The sequence below is a fragment of the Panthera leo genome, chromosome D1 (genome assembly GCF_018350215.1).
Source record: "Panthera leo isolate Ple1 chromosome D1, P.leo_Ple1_pat1.1, whole genome shotgun sequence".
NCBI classification, from domain to species: Eukaryota; Metazoa; Chordata; class Mammalia; order Carnivora; family Felidae; genus Panthera; species Panthera leo.
The window spans coordinates 7018291-7045499 of record NC_056688.1 but is presented as its reverse complement, the minus strand read 5'-3'; the positions used below and the strand labels follow the sequence as shown (position 1 = coordinate 7045499).

Here is a 27209-nt window from a genome sequence, read left to right as displayed (position 1 = left end):
AGAGCCACTGTTTTCTTATTGATTTTCCGTGTGGGCAGTCTGTCCATTGACATAGATGTGGTGTTAAAATCCCCTAGTATTATTATATAATTGTCTCTTTCTCCCTTCATATCTGTTAACATTTGCTAGGTGCCTCTGTGTTGGGTGCAGAGATATTTACAATGGTTATATCATCTTGTTGGATTGATCCCTTCATCATTGTGTAATGCCATTCTTTGTCCCTTGCTTCTTTGTTTTAAAGTCTATCTTGTCTGATATAAATATTGCTACCCTGGCTTTTTTTCTGCTTCCATTTGCATTATTCCATACCTTCACTTTCAGTCTATATGTGTCTTTAGTTTGAAGTGATTTCTTACAGGCAGCATATAGGTCTTGTGTTTTAATCCATTTCCTCGCCTTTGTCTTTTGATTGGAATGTTTAGTCAGTTTTCATTTAAAGTACTTGTTCATAGGTAAACGCTTATTGCATTTTGTTAATTTTTTTCTGCTCGTTTTTGTAGTTCTTTTCTGTTACTTTCTTGTTCTCTTGCTTTCTTTTGTATGGTTTGATGGCTTTCTTTAGTGCTGTGCTACAGTATTCTAACTTTTCCTATTGAGCCCTGGACAACAAAAGTTTCCCAGGAATCCAGCATGATAATTTGGGAATATTTCATTAACATTACTGAGCTCAAGCTACTGATTATCTCAGGCAAGACCAAACTTGCAAAGACCTTCCGCTACTAATGGCAGATGTCAGGTGTAAGTACCTTTTCCACAGCATATTCATGGTCTTCACAGTCTTCTCTTTGTTAGATCTTTGTAGTCAGTTAGATGTTCGTAGCTGTCTTAATGACACCTTGTTTGTTGAGAATTTCAGAGTCTGACATTTCCCTTCAGGAAAATTTGTAGCCACTGAAATCTGTGGACAGTTTTCAATAGTCAGATCATTAGAATGACATCAATGTGTTGAACATTGATGTTGAATGGTACAAGCCAATCTCTTCCCAAAAGGCTTGTGTGCCAGCCCCTGGTATGACAGATGGACCCTCCACTGGGAACCGTCGTGTGCGTCTTATGATGCACATTATAACAGTACCAACTCAGTACAATATTGTTATTATGTACTTTAAAGAATAGGCAGAGTCAACTTAACTCTTGAACTCAAGCACACTGATGAGTACTGTTGTCCTTCTGCGGTATCCACAGATATGTTGCTGCAGGCACTTAGAATGTAAAACAGTCCTTGTGTTAGTGTCACTGACTCACCCACAGGATGGCCACGGTGACTGTTGCCAGCGTTTATCCCGCTGGACTTCAGGGTCATCTTCTCTATCAAGATGGATGTTCCTCTTCCAGGGTCTTCCTATTTTTCAAAACTGCAAGTGAATTTTGACATAACCTGTTACGTGGTCAGCTGCGGGACTAGCTTTGTCTCCTGATATTCTGTGAATCCTGTTGGTGAGAGCTCTTTGCCCATGTGTGTTATGGGTAGTCTCCATGTCTGGAGCTGCTCCTTTGATATCTAAGACGTGTAGTTATGTGGCCTTTCTAGCCAGGGACTTTTCCTGGGCCATTAAGATGTTAAGTGTAGACTTCTGAGGGATTCAGCATAGATTCCATATACACTGTATTCTGTAAAAAAAAGTTCCAAAAATATCTTCGTGGGAAAGACAGATGAGCTCTATGTTATACGCAGCATGGTAATGCTCTCATTAGATTGCTTCTGTTTGTAAAACTTAGATTTCTTATCAGTTACAGCTGGTATGTTCATGATGTTCATGATGAGAAAAAAATTTTTATCAATTTTTATCAAATAAATTCATGTCCTAATCGCAGGTAGAACAGGGTTATCGATCAGCTTAAAGATGAGATATGTTTGTGCCCCAGACTGTTAGGTCATAGAATAAATTGATTGAAGGTCCTTTACCTTGGTTCCTTGAAAGTGGAATGAGAACTTTCAGTATATGAACCCAAGGAAGGAGGATGAATGACCAACACCTGATAGCGCTCCTATCCGAGCAACCACTGAGGACGGAATTGGCCTAAAGTTTTTTTTAAGTTTATTTATTTATTTTGAAAGAAACAGAGACAGCAAGAGCGGGGGAGGGGGGGGGGGGAGAGAGAGAGAGAGAGAGAGAGAGAGAGAGAGAGAGAGAGAGAGAGAGAGAGAGAGAATATATGAATGAATCCCAAGCGGGCCTTGCACCACCAGCACAGAGCCAGACACAGGGCTTGACGTCACGAAACTGAGATCATGACCTGAGCCAAAACCAAGAAACGCACGCTCAGCTGACTGAGCCCCCCAAGCACCCTGAATTTGCCTGAATTTAAGGTCAAGCCAGATTGAATTGTCTACCAAGACATCCTGGAGGGAGTTTCCACTGCCTTCTGTTTTGTTGCACCTTTTTCATGTGACAGTAACCCAGGAGCACCCATTTAAGGCTATAAAGTTCTTGGAGCAAAGGTACCAGTAACAGGAAGGAGACAAGTTAGACACGATACTTTGTTTTAATTAAATACTCTTGGATAATATATACCTTCCTATAACAACAACAACAAAACTTCAGAAACAGCAGAACTAAAAATTCACATGGAATATATAAAGACTTGAAAAATCACAGAGTTTTCTGAATTATATGATTCAGAATTCTGATTTTTGCTCTACGAGGTCCCTTTTCAGCACCTTTTGGTACCAACTCCTTACTTGATTTCTTGGGTGCAGCCACCTCCTTACGTGATTTCAAGGAGGCTTGGGAAAGGATGAAATCGGGTAAGTCTCAGGAAACCTGCCTCTTGAAAGGCATCTTCACCTCCTCTTTGTAGCTCATCAGGTAGCCTTATCCCTTCCTGTTCTACCTCTTCCTGGGCTGCCTTGTCTACCTGTTTAGGGAGCAGACGTGGCAGCCCTGAAGTTGTGCTTGATTTAAGTGTCATTGCACATATTTACTGGACACGACAAAGGTAGCATTGTTGTCCCAGTAAGATCATAAAGCACACACTTTTCATTTCCGTTGACATGCTGAAAACCGTTAAGTCTGGCAATCCAGAGCCAAGGAGAAAGTTTGTTGGTTTGTTGTTGTTGTTGTTTTCCCCTGGCTTTTTCCCTCCCAGAGAATTTTCTGTTTGTACTTTTAATTTAGAAGTTAAGATCTTAGTATGCCCTCAACTGAGGACATGGTCTTGCAAAAAGGAAACAGGATAAAATGAGATGATTTGTGCTGGACGAGCTCAGAGGGCACGAATATGGTAGATGGTAGGCACCATTTTTATTCCTCCTCCAATTCCTTGTTCTAGGGGTTACTTTAGATACATGAGAGTTAGTTGGACATGGAAAAGTCATGAGAATTAGACATTTGCACCTGTGAATTAGTCGGCATCAGTTCAAGATTTCACAGAGAAAGTGGAATTTTAGAAGTAGTCTAACACGTACTAATGGATCAGTTGATTACTAATACGTTGATTCAGTTTAATGAATGCCCATATAATGTGCTTAGGTATATTGCCAACTGGAAGGAAATTGCTACAAGCAACTCTTCAGCTAACTTCAAAAGTAGGTGATTTTGAGGGTTGCTGGAGGGGAGGTGGCTGGGGGATGGGCCACATGGGTGATGGACGTCGAGGAGGGCACTTTTCGGGATGAGCACCGGGTGTCATATGCAAGAGGTGAATCACCAGTTTCTGCTCCTGAAGCCAAGACTACACTGGCTGTTAACTAACTTGAATATAAATTTTTTAAAAAGTAGGTGATTTTTAGTAATACTTTATGGGAAATTCTTATGAAGAAAATGATACATTCCACACACGGACATGCTTCGAAGCACCTAGCATTTCAGCACCCTACACTGTGCAGAGACACCAATGAATTTGCCAAGTCATTTGTACCTTTATGTGTAAGATTGTTATTTGGGAATAGAAGAAAATTTTGTTTTATTTAGGATGGAAAAATGGTTTAAAGAAATGAATCCTCCCCTTAAAAAGTTGCTTCTCTCATGGTTTCCATAATTATTTTTAATGAGCATGCTTCATTTGGCGAAATAAATGCCTCAAAATGTTAGGAGTGTTCTTGAGGCTCTATGCCGCCACTGTGCTGCCGCGGATAGCGTGTTGAGGAGGCATAGTCTCTTTTTTTTTTTTTTAATTTTTTTTTTTTAACGTTTATTTATTTTTGAGACAGAGAGAGACAGAGCATGAACAGGGGAGGAGCAGGGAGAGAGGGAGACACAGAATCTGAAACAGGCTCCAGGCTCTGAGCTGTCAGCACAGAGCCCGATGCGGGGCTCGAACTCACGGACCGTGAGATCATGACCTGAGCTGAAGTCGGACGCTTAACCGACCGAGCCACCCAGGCGCCCCGAGGAGGCATAGTCTCATGTCCTAGAAATACCACTAGTCCTAACATAGCTAATGCCTAATTGTGGTTGTTGTACATTCTGGGGGTCCGGGTTCTGTCCTGCGAGCGCCAGTGAGAGGCAGTACAGCGGAGAGGTTACACTGGTGGGGTGTTGATTCAGGCTGCCTGGCTTTGATTTCTGGCCCTACAGTGTACTGGCTGCGTGATCCTGGGGAAGTTACCAGCTCGGTTTCCCCATCTCTAAAATGAGAATAACAGTGGCAGCTCTTAGGTCGTTGTGAGGTAATAAGAGATAATACATGTGAAGAGCTTAGAATAGCGCCTCGCATGTAACACGTACTCCCTAAGCGTCAGCTGTCATTCGCCTTAACCTACCCACTTATTTCCGAGCCAGAGCCGCCCCCACGGTCCAAGCGTCCTTCATCCACTTCAGGCTTCTCCCAACAGCCTCCAAACTGGTAAGCAGCCAGGGTGCTCCCCTCACAATAGGTAATGATCTTTTACAGATTTAAATCAGTCCAGTTAAAGCATTTGTGTAACAAAATCTTCTCTTTCAATTACTGTGTGAAGTGCTGTCTGAAAGCGCTTTATAAGATTAACTCGATTAATTTTCAGAACAACTCAGTGAGATGAGGTTCCTGTTACAGATGAGCAAAGAGATACCGAGTTACTTGCTCAAGGTCACCCAGTCAGTTCCTGGGATGGCTGGGATTTGAACTGAGGCAGGCTAGCTTCAGAAACCACGCTCTTTAACGATGAGGACCTTCTGCAGCTTCTCCTAATTTTCCACTGCATTTGAAATAAAACCCTGCCGTCATCATGGCCTTCTGGCTCCGCCTCTGGCCACCCTTCCACTCTTACGCCCTGCTGGCCCCCCCTCACTCCCAAACCTGCATCACCAGCCTCTCGCCTGTTCCTCAGAAATGCTCTGAGGTTTCCACTCGAGGGCTTTCATGGAGTTGATGGCCTTCTAGAAAACAGCTGTAGGTAACTACCCTGACTTGACCGCAGGGATTTGTCTCTTTGATACTAAATCCCCAATATGTAGCAAGTAGTAGGTCCTCAATGGCAGAGGAAAGAATATGAAGGAATGACAAGTATAAAAACCGAAGCAGAGAATATAAATACTGAGTTAAAAGAGATTACTGTGAAGAGAAGGCAGATGATAGCATGGTCATTGGAAGGGGCATAGAATCGAGTGGTGGAGATTTGCACTGTGAGCAGTCAGTGGAAGATGACGCGTTGTGGTTGGTGGCGTGGGAGAAGAGAGAATGTGTGTCATTACTCCAAGAAGCACGAGGAAATCAAATCACGAGAAGGTTTGGAACCTTTTCTCTGGAACCGTGAGCTGATAATCATGGAGCACTAGCTAACTGTCAAACTAACTAAATGCTAGTTTTTTGACATGCACCATCGCACTTAACTCTCACGATTATGAGGTACGTATGTGCTATTGTTATCCCCGTTTTACAGATGAGGACATTGAGAGGCTAAGTAACTTGCCCCAAATTACACAGCTACTTAGTAGTGGATCAAACCTCAAATCCAGGTCCTGCAGAACCTTTTGTAGACCATGGACCACTATGGTAGTGAAAAGTAGGATGAACCGAGAAACTTGAGACACGTATGGTTTCAGTTAAGTAGTAGGATAGGAAAGTGCCTGCTTGAAGCAGGGTAGGAAGGAATGGGAAAAGGACCTTACGTGGCATATAGTGAGTAGCATATTGAATGAGTCGACACCTTACATGTGACGCCTTTCTAAACATTTGTCATTTCTCTCTAGGTTTCCCATTTGAGCAAGCACGGAAACGAGGATACGACTATGCGGATATATCAGAGGAGAAATTGGGAATCCCAGAAGATACTTTAGATGGAAGTTTTTATGAAAAACCAAATTTTCCAAGACTATCACCTGATCTCACTTACGGAGTATAAAGTTCTCCGCTTTCCTGAGCGGTAGCCCTTCACACCCTGACTCCATCAGTTACTGTCAAGAGATCGTTTACTCTGACTGGAATGACTTGTGTGTTCTTGGCACAGAATCTGTCTACCTCAAGTAAATAAGGAAGCCTAAAGAGAAATAAGACATCAGACTCAAAACAATGGTCATGAAAATGTAGAAATTATTCCTTGTATTCGAAGAAACTGCAGTAATCTCACAGTCACACATAAATAAATACATTTAGGTGCAAAAAAAAAAAAATCTTTGGATTTTCTTCTTGAAGCATTCTTCGGGTGTTCATGTCAGAGCTCTTTTTCCATTTAAAAAAGGAAAGGGGCACCTGGGTGGCTCAGTCTGTTAAGCGTCCAGCTTCGACTCAGGTAATGATCTTGGGGTCAGGGAGTGGGTCAGTGAGTTCGAGCCCCTCGTCGGGCTCTGTGCTGACAGCTCGGAGTCTGGAGCCTGCTTCGGATTCTGGGTTGCCCTCTCTCTCTGCCCCTCCCCCACTCATGCTCTGTCTCTGTCTCTCAAAAATGAATAAATGTTAAAAAAAATTAATAAATAATCTAAAAAGAATAAGGGCAGTGTAACAAGTTTTCCTTTTATCTGAAAAGCAAAAGCCCAACCAGAAGCCCCAGCGTTAGTCACCTCAGATCCTTGAAATGAAACTAGGTCACGGGGCACCCTTAGCTCAAGGAGCTAGAAGAGCAAAAATGTGTCTTTCATCTTCCACAGGGAGAGGAGTAGAGGAGTGGAGGTAACTGCTGGGCCTCCCATATCCTTCAGGTCTGAATTACTGCGTGTTCCCAGATGCATCTTTTGCTACGAGCCCTCATCACACTGGTCATTGGGGTCTTTATTATTTTTTATTTTAGAGAGAGCATGTGTGCAAGTGGGGTAGAGGGACAGAGAGAGAGAGGGAGAGAGAGAATTCCAAATAGGTTCCATGCTCGGCACGAAGCTGGACACGGGGCTTGATCCCAGTACCCTGGGATCATGACCTGAGCTGAAATCAAGAGTCAGACGCTCGACCGACTGAGACACCCAGGCGCCCCATCACACTATACCTTTAAAAGCCTGGGTGGCTCAGTCGGTTAAGCGTCCGACTCTTGATTTCAGCTCAGGTCATGATCTTGAGGTTCATGAGAGCGAGCCCAATGTGGGGCTCTGTGCTGAGAGTACAGAGCCTGCTTGGGACTCTCTCTCTGCCCCCTCACACACTTGTGCACATGCTCTTTCTCACTCAAAATAAATAAACATTAAAAAAAATATCTATATATAAGCCTAATAGACTAGGGGCTTGTACCCTCAAGTATTAGAAAAAAACACATCATTCAGAGGATCTACTATATATTTAAGAAAAAAAAATCAGATTTCTTGAGCTATAATTTACATCTACCCATTTTGAGTATTCAGTTTGAGTTTCGACAAATGTATACATTCATGTCGATTTCACATTCAAGCTAGATAGTATTTCTATCATCCCCAGATTATGCATCTGTAGTCAATCCACTCATTTCACCTTGAGCCCCTGGAAACCACTGATCTTTCAATCACTACAGTTCTGCCTTTGCTAGAATGTCATGTAAATGGAATGATTCTATATGTAGCCTTCCTTGGTTTAGCTTCTTTCATTTAGCATAATGCTTTTGAGATTCATCTTGTCGCTCTTATCAGTAGCTCATTCCTCTTTTAATGACTAGTGTTCCATTGTATGGCTTTACCACAGTTTGTTTATCCATTCACCAGTTGATGGACGTTCAGTTGTTTCCAGTTTGGGATCGTTATGAATGAAGATGCTGTGAACACTCATGTAGAGTCTTTGTGGGGACATATGTTTTCTTTTGTCTTGGGAAATACCTGTGAGAGGGAACTGCTAAGGCAAACTCTATTTTGTAAGAACCTGTTTTTTATTCTTTTTTTTAATTTATCATTGGAGTATAATTGACATACAGTGTTATATTAGTTTCAGGTACAGAAGATACTGATTTGACAATTCTATCAATGTATACAACAGTCACCATTGCCCACAACTACTGTTTCATATCCTTATTTATTTTCTATCTGGAAGTTTGTGCCTCTTAATCTCCATCTATTTTGATCAACACCCCCCACCACCTCCTTTCAGCAACCACCAGTTTGTTCTCTGTATTTAAACTGTTTATTTTTTTGTTTTGTTTTTAGATTCCACATATAAGTGGAATTATGTAGTGTTTGTCTTTGACTTATTTCACTTAGCATATAATAATATCTCAAGGTCCATCCATGTTGTCACAAATGGCAAGATTTCACTTTTTTTTATGTCCAAATAATATTCTAGTGTGTGTGGCACCTGGGTGGCTCAGTCACTTAAGCACCTGACTCTTGATTTCGGCTCAGGTCGTGATCCCACAGTTTGTGATCGAGCCCCACATTGGGCTCTGTGCTGCTTAGGATTCTCTCCCTCTCTCTCTGCCCTTCCCCCACTCAGGTGCACATGCAAGCTCTCTGTCTCTCTCCAAATAAGTAAACTTAAAACATTCCAGTGTGTGTGTGTGTGTGTGTGTGTGTGTGTGTGTGTGTGTGTGTGTGTGTATGTGTGTATCACATCTTGCTATTATAAATAATGCTGCAATAAAAATAGTGCATACACCTTCAAATTAATGTTTTTATTTTCTTTGAATAAATAGTGGAATTATGGGATCATATGATAATTCTATTTTTATTTTTTTTGAGGACCCTCTACGCTGTACTCCACAGTGTTTCCACAAATTAACATTCCCACTGAGAATGCCTGAGGGTTCCCTTTTCTCCACATCCTTGTCAGCATATTATTTTTTTTTTTTTTTACATTTATTTATTTTTGAGACAGAGACAGAGCATGAACGGGGGAGGGGCAGAGAGAGGGAGACACAGAATCTGAAACAGGCTCCAGGCTCTGAGCTGTCAGCACAGAGCCTGACGCGGGGCTCGAACTCACAGACCACGAGATCATGACCTGAGCCGAAGTCGGCCGCTTAACTGACTGAGCCACCCAGGCGCCCCATCAGCATATTATTTTTTGTCTTTGATTCTAGCTATTCTGACATGTGTAAGGTGGTATCTCGTTGTAGTTTTGATTTCCATTTCCCTGATGATGAGTGATGCTGACCATCTTTTTATATGACTGTTGGCCATCTGTATGTCTTCTTTGGAAAAATGTCTGTTAAGTCTTCTGTCCATTTTAAAATCAGATTATTTAGTTTTTTGGTGTTGAGTTGTGTAAGTTCTTTATATATTCTGGATGTTAACCTGTTATTAGTATCTATCATTTGCAAATATCTTCTCCCATTCAGTAGGTTGCCTTTTTGTTTTGTTGATAGCTTCCTTTGCCGTGCTTTTCATTTTGCTGTAGTCTCAGTAGTTTATTCTTGCTTTTGATTCCTTTGCCTGAGGAGACATATCCATAAATACATTGCTAACGCTTATGTCTAAGAGCTTACTACCTATGTTTTCTTCTAGGAGTATCATGGTTTCACATCTCACAAATAAGTCTGTAATTCACTTGGAGCTTATTTTTATGTGTGGTTTAAGAACGTGGTCATTTCGTTATTTTGAATGTGGCTGTCCAGTTTCCCCAACTGTCTTTTCCCTGTTTTATATTCTCAGCTCCTTTGTCATAAATTAATTGACCATATAAGCATGGGTTTATTTCTGGGCTGTGTATCCTGTTCCATTGATCTGTATGTTTATTTTTGTGCCATTGCCGTACTATGTTGGTTACTATAGCTTTGTAGTATATTTTGGAATCTGGGATTGTGAAACCGCCAGCTTAGTTCTCTCTCAAGATTGCTTTGGCTATTCAGGGTCCTTTGTGGTCCCATACAAATTTTAGGATTGTATGTTCTAGTTCTGTGGAAAATGCTATAGGTGTTTTGATAGGGGTTGCAATAAATCTGTAGATTGCTCTGGGTGGTATGGACATTTTATAATATTCTTCCAATGTGCAAGCATGGTATACCTTTCCATTTGTTTGTGTTGTCCTCAGTTTCTTTCATCAGTGCCTTACAGTTTTCAGAGTAAAGGTCTTTCACCTCCTTGGTTAAGTTTATTCCTATATTTAGTGCAATTGTGAACGAGATTGATTCCTTAATTTATCTTTCTGCTTCATTATTAGCGTATAGAAACACAACAAATATCTGTATGTTAATTTTGTGTCCTGGAAGATTAGTGAATTCATTTATGAGTTCTAATCTTTTTTTTGGCAGTCTTTCTGGTTTTCTATACACAGTGTCATGTCATCTGTAAATAGTGATAGTTTTACTCTTTTCTTAGAATTTGGATGCCTCTTATTTTTTTTTTTTTTTTCTTGTCTGGTTGCTACAGCTTGGACTTCCCAACACTATGCTGAATAAAAGTGGTGAGAGTGAGCGCCCTTATCTTGTTCCTGATCCTAGAAGAAAAGCTGTCAGTTTTTCACCATTGAGGATGATGTTAGCTGGGGAGTGTTCATTTATGAACTTTATAAGGTATGTTCCTACTATGCCTGTGTTGTTGAGAGTCTTTACGGTGAAAGATGTTGTATTTTGCCAGATGCTTTAACTGCATCTTTTGAGAGGATCATACAGTTTCTATCCTTCCTCTTGTTAAAGTTATGTATCACTTTAATTGAGTTATGAATATGAACCACCCTTGCATCTTGGAATAAATCCTACTTGATCATGGTGAATGATCCTTTTAATGTCTTGTTGGATTCGGTTTGCTAATATTTTGTTGGTTATTTTTGCATCTGTGTTCATCAGAGATACTGGCCTATAGTTTTTTGTGTGGTGTCTTTGTCTGGTTTTGGTATCAGGGTAATGCTGGCCTCATAGAATGAATTTGGAAGTTTTCCTCTCTCTCCCTTTTTTTTGGAGTAGTTTCAGAAGAATAGGTATTCATTGTTCTTTAAATGTTTGGTAGAATTCACCTATGAAGCTATCTGACCCTGGACTTTTGTTTGTTAGGTGTTTTTGTTATTACTGATTCAATTTCATTACTGGTTGGTAATTGGTTTGTTCAGATTTTCTACTTCCTTTTTTAAAATTTCTTTTTGTTGTTGTTGTTAATGTTTATTTATTTTTGAGAGCAAGAGGGACAGAGCTTGAGCCAGGGAGGGTCAGAGAGAGAGAGGGAGACACAGAATCTGAAACAGGCTCCAGGCTCCGAGCTGTCGGCACAGAGCCCAATGTGGGGCTCGAACCCACGAACTCTGAAATCATGACCTGAGCCAAAGTCAGACGCTTAACCACTTGAGCCACCCAGGCGCCCCTCTACTTCTTCCTGACTCAGATCAGAAGGTTATGTGTGTCTAGGAATTTATTCATTTTTTTCTAGGTTGTCTAACTTGTTGGCATGTATTTTCCATTATATTCTCTTATAATCCTTTGTACTTCATGGGATGTCAGTTATTATTTCTCCTCCTTCATTTCTGATTTTACTTGAGTTCTCTTTTTTTATTGATGAGTCTTACTAAGGTTTATTAACTTTATTTTTTCAAAGAACCAGTGTTTAGTTTCACTGATCCTTTCTATTGTTCTTTTAATCTCTATTTTATGTATTTCCACTCTTTTTTGTTTTCCTTCCACTAGCTTTGGGCTTCGTTTGTTCTTATATTTTTTAGTTCCTTTAGGTGTAACGTTAGGTTGTTTGATTTTTCTTGATCTTGATTTAGGCCTGTATCATTATAAACTTCCCTCTTAGAACTATTTTCACTGTGTCTCAAAGGTTTTTTGACCACTATATTTTCATTGTTATTTGTGTCCATGTATTTTTTTGAATTTCCTCTTCATTTATTTGTTGACCCATTGGTTGTTTAGTAGCATATTGTTTAGCCTCCATGTTTTTGTGGGTTCTTTTAGCTGTTTTTTTTTTCTTGTGATTGATTTCTAGTTTCATACTGTCGTGAGCAAACAAGATGCTTGATATGATTTCAGTCTTCTTAAATTCATTGAGACTTATTTTGTGGCCTAACATGTGATCTATATTAGAGAATACTCCGTGTGCACTTGAAAATAATGTATATTCTTCTGTGTTTGGATGGAATGTTCTGTATACATCTGTTAGGTCTATCTGGTCTAATGTGTTATGTAAAGCCACCGTTTCCTTGTTGGTTTTCTGTCTGGGTGATCTATTCATTGATTCAATAGGGTGTTTAACTCTTGCCTGTTTTTCCTTTATGTCTATTAATATTTGCTTTATGTATTTAGGTGCTTCTGTGTTGAGTGCATAGATATTTACGGTTGTTATATAGTCTTTTTGGAACGATCCCTTCTATCTTTATGTGATGCCTTTCTTTGTCTTGCGAAAGTCTTTGTTTTAAAATTTATCTTGTCTGGTATAAGTATTGCTACTCCATCTTTTGTTCCACTTCTGTTTGCATAGAATATCTTTCCATTCCTTCACTTTCGGTCTGTGCGTGTCTTTAGGTTTGAAGTGATCTCATGCAGGCAACATATACATGGGTCTTGTTTTTTTTTTTAGGGGGGGTGGTCTGGTTTTTTATCCATTTTGTCACCATGTGTCTTTTGATTGGAACATTTCATCCATTTACATTTTAAGTAATCACTGACAAGTATATACTTATTGCCATTTTGTTGATTGTTTTATGGTTTTTAGTTCTCTGTTCTTTTTTGCTGTCTTGCTCTGTTTCCTTGTGGTTTGATGGCTTTCTTTAGTGTATGTTTTGATAACTTTCTCCTTAATTTTTTTGCATATCAGAGTTTTTTTGATTTGTGGTTACCATGGGTTTCATATATAACATCCTATGTGTATAACTGTCTGTATTAAGTTGATGTTCACTTAAGTTCAAACACACCATTAAAGCACTCAATTTTTACTCCTTCCTCCATGTTTTATGTCTATAGTGGCATATTTTACATCTTTTTATTTTTTGTATCCCTTGACTAATTTTTATAGACATAATTGATTTTATTGTTTTTGTGTTTTATCCTCCATACTGGCTTTATTAGTGATTAATCTATCATTATCATTATTGTATGTTTGCTTTTACCTGTAACATTTTTCCTTTCATATTTTTCTTACTTCTAGCTATAGCCTCTTCTTTCAACTTAAATAATTCCCATTAACATTTCTTTAAAAAGTGGTTTAGTGTGATGAACTTCTTTACCTTCTGTTTTTCTGGGAGTGACCTTTCCTTCACTCTCACATGATAACCTTGCTGGGTAAGGTATTCTTGGTTGTAGGTTTTTTCCTTTCAGCACTTCAAATACATCCTGCCACTCCCTTCTGGCCTGCAAAATTTCGGCTGAAAAATCAGCTGATAGCCTTCTGGGGTTTCTCTTGAATGTAGCTGTTGTCTTTTGCTGTTTTTAAGACTCTCTTTTTATCAGTACTTTTTGCTATTTTAATTATTATGTGTCTTGGTGTGGACCTCCTGGGGTTCATCTGGGCCTCCTGGACCTGGATGTCTGTTTGCCTCCCCAGATTAGGGAAATTGTCAGCTATTATTTCTTCAAATAAGTTTTTGCCGCCTTCTGTCTGTCTGTCTGTCTCTCTCTCTCGTTTCTCCTTCTGGGATCCCTTTAATGTGAATGTTATTCTTGATGATGTCACAGAATTCCACTAACCTAGTCTGATTTTTTATTCTGTTTTCTTTTGCTGTTCAGCTTGGTTGCTGTCCATCACCCTGTCTTCCAGGTCACTGATCCGTTCTGCCTCCTCTGATCTGCTATTGATTCCCTCTAGTGTATACTTTTCCTTTCAGTTAACTAATTCTTCAGCCCTGACTGGTTCCTTTTTAGATTTTCTAGTTCTTGGTTGACGTTCTCACGGAGTTCATCGACTGTACTCAAGTGCGTGGAGTATCTTTATGACCATTACTTTTAATTCCTTATCAAGTATATTGCTTATCTCTGTTTCATTTAGCTGTTTTACTGTGATTGTTTGTCGCTTTTTAATCTGGGGCCTATTCCTCTGCCTCCTCGTTTTGTGTCTGTGTTTGTTTCCATGTGTTAGGTAGGTCAGCTCTGTCCCCTGGGCTTGGAGGTAGTAGCTTTATGTAGAAGAGGTCCTGTGGTGCCCTTGGGCACAGACCCCCGTAGCCACCAGAATGAGGTGCTCCGGGGGCTTCCCTGTGTGGGCTGCAGGCATCTTCCTGTTGTGGCTGGGGCGCCGTCGCCTCCAGCCCAGCCTGAGGCAGTGACCCGCTCTGCCTGCAGTGGGTAGACTGAGCAGTGTTTGTTCCCCACACTGTTGGGAGCCCAGCCGTGACTGCCGCAGGCTTCCTGGTGGGCAGGTCGGGCAGTGAGCCTGGCCGTCTGCAGTCAGCTTCGCTGCCACGGCTGCAGGTGCACCGGACGTCGGGGCTCGCTCCCCGCACAGCCAGCTAAAGGGCCCGACTGCGGTAACGGGGGGCGCGCGATGTGGGTGGTTATCTCCCTCACTCCCCAGGGTGGGAGTCACTTGGGAGTGGTGCTGGTCCTGGCCCGGGCTGCCTGCGCGTGGTGGGGCAGACGTAGGGTGGGTGGGTCTGTAGGGGACCAGAGGGGGAGGGCCTGCTCTGCCAGCCAGGTGGATGGAATGTGTTAGCATTGGCTCCTTCAAGCTTCTGGCTCTCCAGGCTGGGGCAGGGGAAGAAAACTGATGCCTCGAGCACTTTCATTCCTGGAGAAATCCCCTACAGATCCCTGCCCCCTGGCACGTTGTCCTTCACGAATACCGCAGGCACTTTTCACACTGCTTCTCCTGTGCTGTGCCTTGGGCAGAGCTATTTAGCATGCCGGCTCTTCAAGGCTGAGGACTCCATTGCCTATTGCCTTCACACTCTCCTGGAGTAAAACCTGCTGATAATTAAAACTTATGAAGTTAAGATGCCCTGATTTTTAAACTTCCTGGAGTTAAGCCCCACTTGCTCTCAAAGCTAGTTTTCATGGGAACTCCTCTTCCTTATTGCCTGTTCCCGTTGTGGGGGTCTGGGGGGGGTGGTGTCTCCCAGTGTGGGGTCTGATCCTCCCGCTTCTTCCTGCTGGTGATGCCCCTCCTGGTTTTGGTCAGTTGCTTGGGGTGGGGGTGTGGAGTGGTAAAGGGGTTCCCAACAGTGTCTCCACCCCACCTTCCTTTTCTGGTGTGGGCTTCTGTGGAGGACGAGCTGTGATAGACCTGTTCTGCCAGGCTGCAGTCGGTTTTCAGAGTTTGTTACAACACGTGGAGTTGTTACCTTGGTGTGTCTGTGGGACAAGGTGAGTCCAGACCCTCCTACTCTGACATTTTCCCTCAGTTGAACTCAAGAATCTGTTTTTTAAAGTGGCTGTACCGTTTTGTATTCCCACCAGCAGTGAACACATTTGACTTGGCCACTTGTGCTTTGTCTCTTAGTGTTGTAACATGTTTTAACTGGTCTAGTGGATGTATAGTGAATGGCATCTCATTGTGATTTTAGTTTGCATTTCCCTATGACTTAGGATGGGAGGTTCTTTAATGTGCCTATTTGCCATTTGGATATCTTCTTGTTGAGGTGTCTTGTAAAATCTTTTGCCATTTTTAAATTAGATCGTTCATTTCCTTATTGTGTTAAAATATTTTTTTAAGGTGTGCTCTAAAAACAAATTCTTTACCTGATACTATTTTGCAAGGCTTGGCAGTTTTTATTAATGTCTTTTAAGGAGAAAAATGTTGTCATTTTAATAAAGTCCAGGTTATCTTTTTTTTTTTTTCTTTTCTGGCCAGTGTTTTAATGTGTTATGTACAAAATCTTTGCTTAAACCAAGTCACAAAGGAATTCTTATACAAATTTTATAACTTTAGCTCTCACATTGAGGTATATCATCTAGTTCAAGTTAGTTATTATATATAGTAGGAGAGAAGATTTGAGATTTGTGGGGGTTTTTGCATATAGATATGTTTTGTTGTTGTTGTTATTGTTGTTTTCGCAAACACTGTCTTTTCCCTATTAAGCTACCTTGGAGCCTTTGCTGAAAATCAGTTACCATATATAAGGGTCTATTTCTGGATTCCTTATCCTGCTCCATTGATCTGTATGTCTTATCTTTATGACAGTACCACCTTGTATTTGTTTCTGTGGCTTTAGTGTATGTCTTTCAAACTTGTATTTGCTTTCCAAATTGTTTTGGCTTATTCAAATTCCTTTGCATTTCCATTTGGATTTTATAATCCAATTGTCAAGTTACAAAAGGAAAAAAAAGAAAAAAGCCTGCATTTAGATTGGATTGCATTGATTCTGTGTATCAATTTGGGGAGAATTGCTATCTTAACAATATGGAGTCTCCCAATCCATGAACATAGTACATCCCTCTGTATATTTAGGCCTTTGCTTTTCTCATTAATGTTTTATAAATTTCAGTGTCCAGGCACCTAACATATTTTATTGAACTTATGCCCAACTATTTCATCTTTTTGATGGTATTTTTTAATTTCAATTTTAAACTGTTCATTACTGGTGATAAAGGAAAATTTCACAGATACATAATTTCTGGATGTAATTGACTATCATTTAGCAATTCATGATTTGGGAAGAATCCAGTCTAGAAAACCAAAAGGAGCTTCTTAAAGCAAGAGGGTTTCACAGACTAAAATGAACAGGAAGTTGGGCATTTAACTGGTTAAAGTAAGATTACTTTATTTATTTTTTGATTTTTTAATGTTTTTATTTATTTTTGAGACAGAGAGAGATAGAGCATGAGCAGGGGAGGGGCAGAAAGACAGGGAGACACAGAATCCAAAGCAGGCTCCAGGCTCTGAGTTGTCAGCACAGAGCCTGACGTGGGGCTCAAACTCACAGACTGTGAGATCATGACCTGAGCTGAAGTCGGACGATTTATCGACTGAGCCACCCAGGCGCCCCAAAGTAAGATTACTTTAAATGGAGTAAAGGGAAGTCTTGGAGCTTGGTTAAGAAACTTCTGCTGAGCAGGGAAGTGCCAGTTGGTTGGCTTGGGCCTTCTTTTTCTGGGAGAGCTGAGCATAGAAACTCAGTTAAGTTTTGGTTTGCTGATATGGGACTTAGAAAAAGTGACTCCATCTTGGGCCTAGTCTGGACACTTTGACACTGATACACAGAAATATTGTTGACGTTTTGTGTATTGGCCTTTATTATTTGATCTTGTTAAACTCACTAGTTCTAGAACATAGGGGCGCTTTTTAATATACAGAATCCTGAGGATTTTCTACATAGACGATCACGTCATATGCAAATGGAAGATAATTGTACTTCCTTTTCAAATTGTGTGTCTTTTCTTTCTGTTTCTTTGCTCTATTGCATGGGTAGAAACTCCAGTACAGTGTTGAATAGAACTGGTAAGAGTGGCATCCTTGCTTTGTTCCTCATCTTAGGGGGAAAACATTTAGTCTTTGACCATTAAGTATGAAGTGAGCTGTGAGGGGTTTGTTTTTGTTTTTATTTTTTTAATGTTTATTTTTGAGACAGAGGGAGACAGAGCATGAGTGGGGGAGGGGCAGAGAGCGAGGGAGACACAGAATGTGAAGCAGGCTCCAGGCTCTGAGCTGTCAGCACAGAGCCTGATGCAGGGCTCGAACCCACAAACCGTGAGATCGTGACCTGAGCCGAAGTCGGATGCTTAACCGACTGAGCCACCCAGGCGCCCCAATGAGCTGTGAGGTTTTGTTTTGTTTTTTTTTTAATTTTTTTTTTTTTAACGTTTTATTTATTTTTGAGACAGAGAGAGACAGAGCATGAACGGGGGAGGGTCACAGAGAGGAGACACAGAATCTGAAACAGGCTCCAGGCTCTGAGCTGTCAGCACAGAGCCCGACGTGGGGCTCGAACCCACGGACCGTGAGATCATGACCTGAGCCGAAGTCGGACGCTTAACCGACTGAGCCACCCAGGCGCCCCGAGCTGTGAGTTTTTAATAGTTCTCCTTTATCAAGTTGAAAATGTTCCTTTTATCCCTAGTTTGATGAGTTTTTATCACGAATGTTGAATTTTGTCACATGCCTTTTCTGCATCTCTTGACATGATATGGTTTTTCTTTGTTAGTTTATTAAACTGACAGCAAATATTAAGCCAACCTGGTATTTCTGGAATAATGTCATTTGGTCATGATATACTTTTTTAATTGATGGAGTTGATTCACTAATATTTGTATCATGTTCATGATATTGGTCTTCAATTTTCTTGTAACTCTTGTAATTGTTGATATAAGGGCGATACAGGACTCATAAAAGGGCTCTTACTAATATCAGGAGCGTTTCTGTAGCACTGGTGTCATTACTTCCTTAGAAGTTGAAGGCATTGATTCATCAGGATTATTTTCATTGTTATTTTATCCTTTCCATGCCATGAATATGTTTGAAAGGTAGGAGATCCATTTTCCAAGTTGGTTTACACTGCAATGACTTTCAGAGTATTTCCAACTTTTATAATCATGAATATCTAAAAGAAAGATCTTTAAAAAATACTAAGTTTAGAGTGTGTGGGTGGCTCAGTCGGTTGAGTGTCCGACTTCAGCTCAGGTCATGATCTTGCAATTTGTTGGTTCAAAACCCGCGATGGGCTTTGTGCTGATAATGTAGAGCCTGCTTCAGATTCTCTGTCTCCCTCTCTGCCCCTCCCCTGCTTGTGCTCTCAAAAATAAACACTAAAAAAATTTTTGTAATATTAAGTTCAGCAATATTTACAAAGATTTGTAAGTCTACAGTGAATATTCAAACACTACAGATACCACCAGGAAACATTTTGGGGTGGTTTTCAAATAACCTAACATTAAAATCTACTAGCAAAGTTAACAACCCTACTCAGAATCTGGTTTCAAAATTGTCAGTTGGAGGAGATATTTTGCTTCTAGAACTTCTCTTTTTCTTTTCTTTTTTTCTCAGCTCTAGGGTTAGAGGCTTAGGAGATATTGTGCTTCTAGAACTTATTTTTTTCTTTTTCTTCTCAGCTCTAGGGTTAGAGGGTTAGGGTTAGTTTATGTGTGTGGTATTTTGCAGTTCAGAGACTACAGAGGGTTAGGGTTATAGTTATGGTTATGGGTTAGGGTTAGGGATTAGGTGTGTACCTGGTTATCCTGTGGTTCACAGACCACTCAAGAGACTAAAACCCCAGATTTCTGCCCGGGTGAGAATAGACATAGCAGCCATCCACTGAGCTGAGGCAAGGAGGGATCGGCGGCTCAAAATACTCTAAATACGTATTCAGTCGGTCCTTCTCTTTTTATGTCTACTGTCACAACCATTTTCCGAAATACTACCAATACCTAAATGTTTGGGGTCTTCTCCAGGATAACTAGGCCGCTTTTCTCATAGCATATTCAGGAAGCCACTCTTTTCACATCTACAGTTAGGTTACTTTTAGGATCTGAGCTAGGTGTTAAGTGTTAGATTCAGGTATTAGGGTATGTACGGGCCTGAGATTTTACAGCTCAGAGACCTCTCCCAGGAATAAAACCGTAGACCGCTGCTGGGGCCAGGGGTAGGGCTAGAGGTCCCTGCAAGGACTGAGTGCAGGGCACCGGGCCGGATCTGGGTAGCTGGCTCCCCAGCTGACCTGCGTACAAGCAGCCTGTCTGCGCCAGACCCCAGGCTCTTTAAGGGTCCGCTGTGCCCGCCTCTTGCTCACCGTTGTCTCCCGGGAACTAGCACCATGCCTGGCACACAAGACAAACATCTGAATAAAATAAATGAGTCCTAGCATGTATTTCCTTTTAGAAAATTTTATTCAAAAACAGGGAACAGTGCAACAGGCTTTAAGAAATACATTCAATGGTACTAAAATCGATCTACGGAAAATATATAATTTCATTAAAGTGCAATTAAAATACTTGAAGTGGCATATATTTCTAGATTTCAAGTGAGTATACTAGCTTTCTACTTTTTTAAAGAATTGCCTACTGTAACTAAGAAATCCACAGCTTTTCCTATTTCCTTCATACCGAATTTCTAAGTGCATATATTTTAAGTATATACTGTAAGGAGAGCGGGACTGACCACAGAATGAGGCAGCGCTTTCTCTCCTTTAATCTAGACACGAGTGTTCAGTCTACAATCTATTAGCCTTTCTATTGGCTTTCATTGAGCAATTGGTGACGCCTAGATTCTTCTTACTTGAAAGCTTCTAAAGTTAGAGACTGTCCATTTACACTTGTACCTTCACTGTACTATATTCCGGTCGTGGACAGGTTACTTTTACTTTCTCTCAACTTCACTTTCTCCAGATGTAAACTGGGATAAAATCACTAATCTTCCAAGAGATGCTGCATATATTTCCGGTACTCAGCATGCAACAAATGAACAAAAAATTCATTTCCAGACAGTGTTCCTGTCGGAATCTTTGAGAAGCTTAATTCTACCACCTGTGAATTAACTCTTCCTCCTACATTTGTTATCTGCAAATTTGGCAGACTGGACAAAGCCATTATAGTAAGAATATGTGCAACAGGACAGAAAACTTACAGCATACCTCAAGGCACCTCGAGGCCGAAGCGTAGATTAATGTCATTCAAAGCTCTTTGTATGCATCAACTAGCAAGAATTAGCCACAGTTCATTTACCTATACTGTCATCTAGCTCATAATCTCTTATTCCATCTAAGAAGATTCCAAGGCTTTCATAAAGATGTAAGTTTACTACATTCCCTTGATTCACTACAGTAATAAAACTTCCTATATATACCAAATTATTCACGTAGGCAGTGTATAAGACAAAGATATGTCAAGATTAAGTTGGTAATTTGAAATGCAAAATGATCATTTCAAGATGAGTTCTCCAGAAACCTAATCTGGAAGGAACTGTTCTTAACCCTGGTCACTCAAGATTCCCACAGAGAAAACCCAGCTGAAGCTCACCTTACAAAATCACAAGACACACGAATCAACAGTCCGCCACATACGAGATTCAACAGACACAAGCGCAGGAATGTGATTAATGTAGAGCTATTAGAGAGACTATAAAATGGGGATGTGTGAAATGCTTAGTGACAGAAAAAGAACAAAAGTTAAAAACAAGTGGACGTTACAAAACAAGTAACAGATCTAACGAATGATTCAGAGCTAAGAATGAAAAATTATTCTTGAAAAAAGAAACCTGATGAATGGTCTAAAAAGATTATGCATAGCTAACAAGAAAATTCATAAACCAGAAAAGGGATTCAAGTCATCAGAGAAAGAGAAAAGAGCACAGAAGGGTTTCAAAGATGAAGAGAATAGAATGAGAAGGGCCAGTATACATTTTAAAAAATAGAAACGATACCGTGTCTTTGAAATCTGTTCTCCATAATGTAACTACTTCACAATCTAGTAACGCTGAGTGATCTTCCCACTGAAAACCCAAATATGTTTCTTAAGTACTAATTTGCTTTTAACATTGATTATATTTTTTTCAATTTACTTATTTTTGAGAGAGAGAGCGTGCACGCAAATGGGCGAAGGGCAGAGAGGGAGACAGAGAATCTGAAGCCAACTCTATGCTCTGAGCTGTCAGCACAAAGCCCAACACTGAGCTCAAACCCACAAACTGTGAGATCACAGCCTGAGCGGAAGTCAACGCTTAACCAACTGAGCCACCCAGGTGCCCCTCAACATTGCTTAATTTTATTGTAGCTTTACTATGATATATAAACAGTTACAATTGTAAAAGTTTTTTTCCTTTTATAAATACCAGATAACTTATTCATATATAATACCTGAGAAACAAGTTTTAATTAAAAGCTACCTCAAACCTAGCAGTTTATCTCCTTTAATTCACTGTCAGTTATGTTCCTGCCCTTAAGCTGAAGCAGAAGTCAGTGGTTATACTGCGAACAACACAAGTATGTACTCGGGAAGAAGAAATACACGCTCAGCCCAGAAGTACAGCATGAACGACACTTCTAAAATGTGAGAGAAGAGATTTTCGTGGAGACGGTCGAGGCATCTTCTGGTGACCGAGGCAAGTACTAAACACTTTTTAAAGGCACAGTACACAGTTCATTCGGTTGTCCATTAACGCCTGTTCCGAGTACGACGGCTGCGTTAAAAATGAAGGCCGCGATGTCATTTCGAAGGGCTGAACCGCAGGGCCAGGCACATGCCGCCTCACACCCACGCTTTCCATCCCGGGAAGAGCCGGCTGAGGTTCTTGGGGTCCATGGCCTGCTGTATGAGCAGATTCACCTGCCCCCCGACGCTGAGCACGGTTCCCTCCTCCACCCCTTTCAGTTTCTCTTGGAGCCGCATCAGGACGCGTTCGGCCACTTTGTTCAAACTCTGGTCGATGTCACTAAGGACAAACACAGAGGCTGCATGAGGCGGAGCGGGTTAAAGGGCCTTGGGAAGAGGAGGGTCTGAGCAGGCGACAGCAGGGCTCACCCGAGACCGCGTCTGCACTCCTGGTCGTCCGCACTGGGAGTGGACTGGAGCTCCGCGTCGTCCTCCGGCCTCTGCTGTAAATACAGAGCTTTCAAAGGATTCATGGTCCAGTCAAAGAGGGGATCGTACAGGAGGACCTAGGCAGGGAGAAGAACAATGTGCGCCTGGACGTGTATTTAGACACAGAAGAACCCGCGTGATAAAGGTAACGGAGGTCAAATGCTAGGCGGGAGGATGGAGGGGGGTGGAATGGGCCAGCCTGTGGCAGGCAGCCCCCACCTCCTTGTGGAGGAGACCACGCGAGCACGACGCTCCGGGCTTCTCACCCCCCCAAACCATTCTTCTTGTGTGGGGGTGCCGACCTCCCCCCACCCGGAAACTGCTCTAGTCAAGAGATAAGGACTAGTCACTCTCCTCCTCCTCTCTCCTCCTCACTGCTATGGTCCTGGGCGAGGGCACCTGCTCTGCCCACCCCAGCTCCCCTCGGGCTGGACCCAGGCAGAGGTCAGGTGTGGGAGTTGGACAGGACCGGCCAGCCTGTCTGGGCTTCACCTCTAGCCACGTCTCCAATGATTCTATCTGTACTAACCCGAACATTTTGATTTCTACCTTATTCTTAAGGCTTTTTCCTTTTCTCTCCATAAGTTTCAAATTTGGAGAAAAGAAAGGGTATACTTTATTGAAAACTCCTCAAAACCGAAGGTCTAGTGCAGTGTGGAGACAGATGTATGTAGTAGAATTTGAAAACCAGAACAACTGGCATGGCCAGAGCAAGGGACTTTAGGTCTTAAATTTTAGTAAATGAGGTCATGAGAGATTTTTGACCTGGGCAATGTAGAACAGCTAACTGCCCCTGCTGTTTATAAGCACAGACTTTTTTTTTTTTTTCTTTAATACTCCTTAGCAAAAATGCTTACCGGACAGGTCTTAATAAGTGAAAACTCATTTCCAGGGATGATGACTACAGAACTGTACCATTTTTTTGCTGCTTCATGTTTTCTCAGTTCTGTGGGCCGCGACTATAAATTGCCTTTAGCGTTACATGTTCAATTCCAAGACATGTACTGATTCAGCAGTACCAAAATTGGCTCACCCATTTCATGCTTTCCACTGTTTTAAGCAACCCCCAGAGCCATTAAAAACCATAGGGGCACCGACCCTGAATATATGTGGTTTGTCTGCAAGTTCGAGGATTCCTGTGTGACATTAAGTTGGGCATTGACATGCTCTAGAGCTGAGGCATCCAAACCAGATTCGCCCACACAAGGGAGGTACATTTTTTACAATTCCAGTATAGTTAAAACACAGTGTAATATTAGTTTCAGGTGTAGGATACAGTAATTCAATACTTGTATACATCACCCTTTGCTCATCACAAGGGTTCTCATTAATCCCCATCACGTATTTCCCCATTCCCCCACCCACTCACCTCCCCTCTGGTGACCATCAGTATGTTCTCTATACTCAAGAGTCTATTTCTTGGTTTGCCTGTTTCTTTTTTTTCCCCCTTTGCTCATTTGTTTCCTAAATTCCATATGGTATTTGTCTCTCTCTGAATAATTTTGCTTAGAATATACACTCTAGCTCCATCCATGTTATTGCAATTGGCAAAATTTTATTTTTTTATAGCCACGTAATATTCCACTGTATATATACATCACTTCTTTATTCATTCATCTACTGATGGATGTGTGGGCTGTTTCCATAATCTGGCTATTGTAAATAATGCTGCTGTAAACATAGGGGCGCATGTATCCCTGTGAATTAGTGCGTTTTTTAAGGTAAATGCCCAGTAGTGCAATTACTGGATCATAGGGTGGCTCTATTTTTAACTTTTTGAGGAAACTCCATACTGTTTTCCAGAGTGGCTGTACCAGTTTGCATTCCCACCAAAGGTGCAAGAGGGTTCCCCCTTTCTCTGCATCCTTGCCAACATCTACTGGTGATTTTACCATTCTGACAGGGGGGAGGTGATATTTTATTGGGGTTCTGATTTGCATTTCCCTAATCATGAGTGATGTTGAGCATCTTCTCGTGTGTCTGTTAGCCATCTGGATGTCTTCTTTGGGAAAATGTCTATTCGTGTCTTCTGTCCATTTTTTAATTGGATTATTTGGTTTTTGGGTATTGAGTTTTATCAGCTCTTTATATATTTTAGATACTAACCCTTTATCAGATATGTCATTTACAAACATCTTCTCCCATTTAGTAGGTTGCCTTTTAGTTTTGTTGATTGTTTCCTTCACTGTGCAGAAGCTTTTACTTTGACAAAGTCCCAACAGTTTATTATTTTTACATTTGTTTTCCTTGCCTCAGGAGACATATCTAGAAACAAAGTTGGTATGGCCATTGTCAAAGGAGTTACTGCCTGTGTTCTCTTCTAGGATTTTTTTATGGCTTCAGGTCTCACAGGTTTTTAACCCATTTTGAATTTGTTTTGTGTATGGTGTAAGAAAAGGGGTCCCGTTTTCCCAACACCATTTGTTGGAGAGACATTCTTTTACCCGTTTTATATCCTTTCCGACTTTGTCAAAGATTAATTACCATATAATTGTGGATTTATGTCTGGGTTTTCTATTCTGTTCCATTGACCTATGTGTCTACTGTTGTGCCAGTACCATACTGTTTTGATTACTACTACTCTGTAATGGAACTTCCAAGCCTGGAATTGTGATGCCCCCAGCTCTGCTTTTCTAAGACTGCTTTGGCTATTTGGGGTCTTTTGTGGTTCCATACGAATTTTAGGACTGTTTCTTCTAGCTCTGTGAAAAATGCTGGTGATTTATTAAATGTGTAGATTGCCTTGGGCAATATAGACATTTTAACAGTATCTGTTCTCATACATAAGCATGGAATGTCTTCTTCTTTCCTTGTGTCATCTTCATGTCTTTCATCAGTGTTTTATAGTTTCCAGAGTACAGCTCTTTCACCTCTTTGGTTAGGTTAATTCCTAGGTGTATTATTTTTGATACAATTATAAATGGGATTGTTTTCTTAATTTCACTTTCTGCTGCTTCCTTATTAGTGTATAGAAATGCAACAGATTTCTGCACATTGATTCTATATACTGTGTCTTTACTGAATTCATTGATCAGTTCTAGTCATTTCTGGAGGAGTATTTTAGGGTTATTATCTTTTTTGGTACCATGTCACCTGCAAATACTGAGTTTTACTTCTTCCTTACCAATGTGAATGTCTTTTCTTTCTTGTTGTTGTCTGACTGCCATGGCTAGGACTTCTGCCGTGTTGAATAAAAGTGGTGAGAGGGGCCATCCTCATCTTGTTCCTGATCTTATTAGGGGGAAAGCTCTCAGTTTCTCACTACTGAATATGTTGTTTCCTGTGGGTTTTTCACATAAGGCCTTTATTATGTTGAGGTATGTTCCCTCTACACCTGCTTTATTGAGGGCTTTTATGATGAATGGATGTTGTACCGTGTCAAATGCTTTTTTCTGTGCCAACTAAAATTATCATGTGGTTTTTGTCTTTTATCGATGTGAGGCATCAGGTTGAGTGATTTGCGAATACCGAACCTACATCTACATCTGTTTGTCAGAGATACTGGCCTGTAGTTCTTTTTATGGTGTCTTCATCAGGGTGATTCTGGCCTCATTGAATGAATCTGGAAGTTTTCCTTCCTCTTCTATTTTTTGGAATAGTTTCAACAGAATAGGTATTAACTCTTCTTTAACACTTTTTTTTTTTTTTTTTAACGTTTATTTATTTTTGAGACAGAGAGAGACAAAGCATGAATGGGGGAGGGTCAGAGAGAGGGAGACAAAGAATCTGAAACAGGCTCCAGGCTCTGAGCGGTCAGCACAGAGCCCGACGCGGGGCTCGAACTCACGGACCGCGAGATCATGACCTGAGCTGAAGTCGGCCGCTTAACAGACTGAGCCACCCAGGCGCCCCCTAAATTAACACTCTAAATGTTTGGTTGAAATTGTCGGTGAAGCTGTCTGATACTAGACTTCTGTTTGAGTCGATAATCAAAAAATCCCAACAATTTCATTGCCGGTAATCAGTCTGTCCAATTTTTAAATTTCTTCCTGCTTCAGTTTTGGTAGGTTATGTTCCTGGGAATTTATCCATTTCTTCCAGGTTGTCTAATTTGTTTAATAGTTTTCATAATAATTCTCTTATAATTCGTTGTCTTTTTTTTTTTTTTTTTTTTTTAAGTAGGCTTCATGTGCAGCGTGAGCCCAACGTGGGGCTTCAGCTCAAAACCCTGAGATCAAGACCTGAGCTGAAACAGAGTCGGATGCTCAACCAGCTCAGCCACCCAGGTGCCCCCAATTGTTTGTATTTCTGTAGTGTTGGTTATTTCTCCTCTTTCATTTGTGATCTTGTTTGAGCCCCCCCCCCCCTTTTTTTTTTAATGAGTCTGGCTAGAGGTTTATTCATTTTATTGATCTTTTTAAAGATCCTGGTTTCATTGATCTGTTCTCTTGTTTTTTTTAGTTGCTATTATCATTTATTTCTGCTCTAATCTTTATTTCCTTTCCCCTGCTGGTTTTAGGTTTTGTTTGTTGTTTTTTTCTAGCTCCTTCAGATGCAAATTTAGGTTGTTTGAGATTTTGAGGTATTTGAGTATTGCTATATACTTCCCTCTTAGAACTGCCTTTGCTGCATCCCAAAGATTTTGGACCATTGTGTT

General features: G+C 40.9%; 2 protein-coding genes across 11 annotated transcripts in view; one reads left to right on the top strand and one right to left on the bottom strand.

The window, feature by feature from the left end:
• Positions 1–6625, top strand: part of CD1H11orf65 (chromosome D1 C11orf65 homolog) — a 60153-nt gene extending 53528 nt beyond the window's left edge. For 4 of the 7 annotated variants that reach the window (XM_042904998.1, XM_042904996.1, XM_042904999.1 and 1 more), the window contains exons 8-9: positions 3474–3529; positions 6114–6624. In XM_042904998.1, the coding sequence (XP_042760932.1) occupies positions 3474–3529; positions 6114–6265 (208 nt within the window). In that variant the 3' untranslated portion in view covers positions 6266–6624. Of the gene's footprint in view, positions 1–3473; positions 3530–6113 lie in introns of all 7 variants that reach the window. The other 3 variants (XM_042905004.1, XM_042905001.1, XM_042905002.1) reach the window with 1 other exon arrangement.
• Positions 6626–21711: 15086 nt separating this feature from the next.
• The window catches only part of ATM (ATM serine/threonine kinase), a 129944-nt gene continuing 124446 nt past the window's right edge, over positions 21712–27209 (bottom strand). For 3 of the 4 annotated variants that reach the window (XM_042906231.1, XM_042906230.1, XM_042906232.1), the window contains 2 exons: positions 22553–22689; positions 21712–22463 (listed from right to left, as the gene is read on the bottom strand). In XM_042906231.1, the coding sequence (XP_042762165.1) occupies positions 22280–22463; positions 22553–22689 (321 nt within the window). In that variant the 3' untranslated portion in view covers positions 21712–22279. The remainder of the gene's footprint in view (positions 22464–22552; positions 22690–27209) is intronic. The other variant, XM_042906233.1, reaches the window with a different exon arrangement.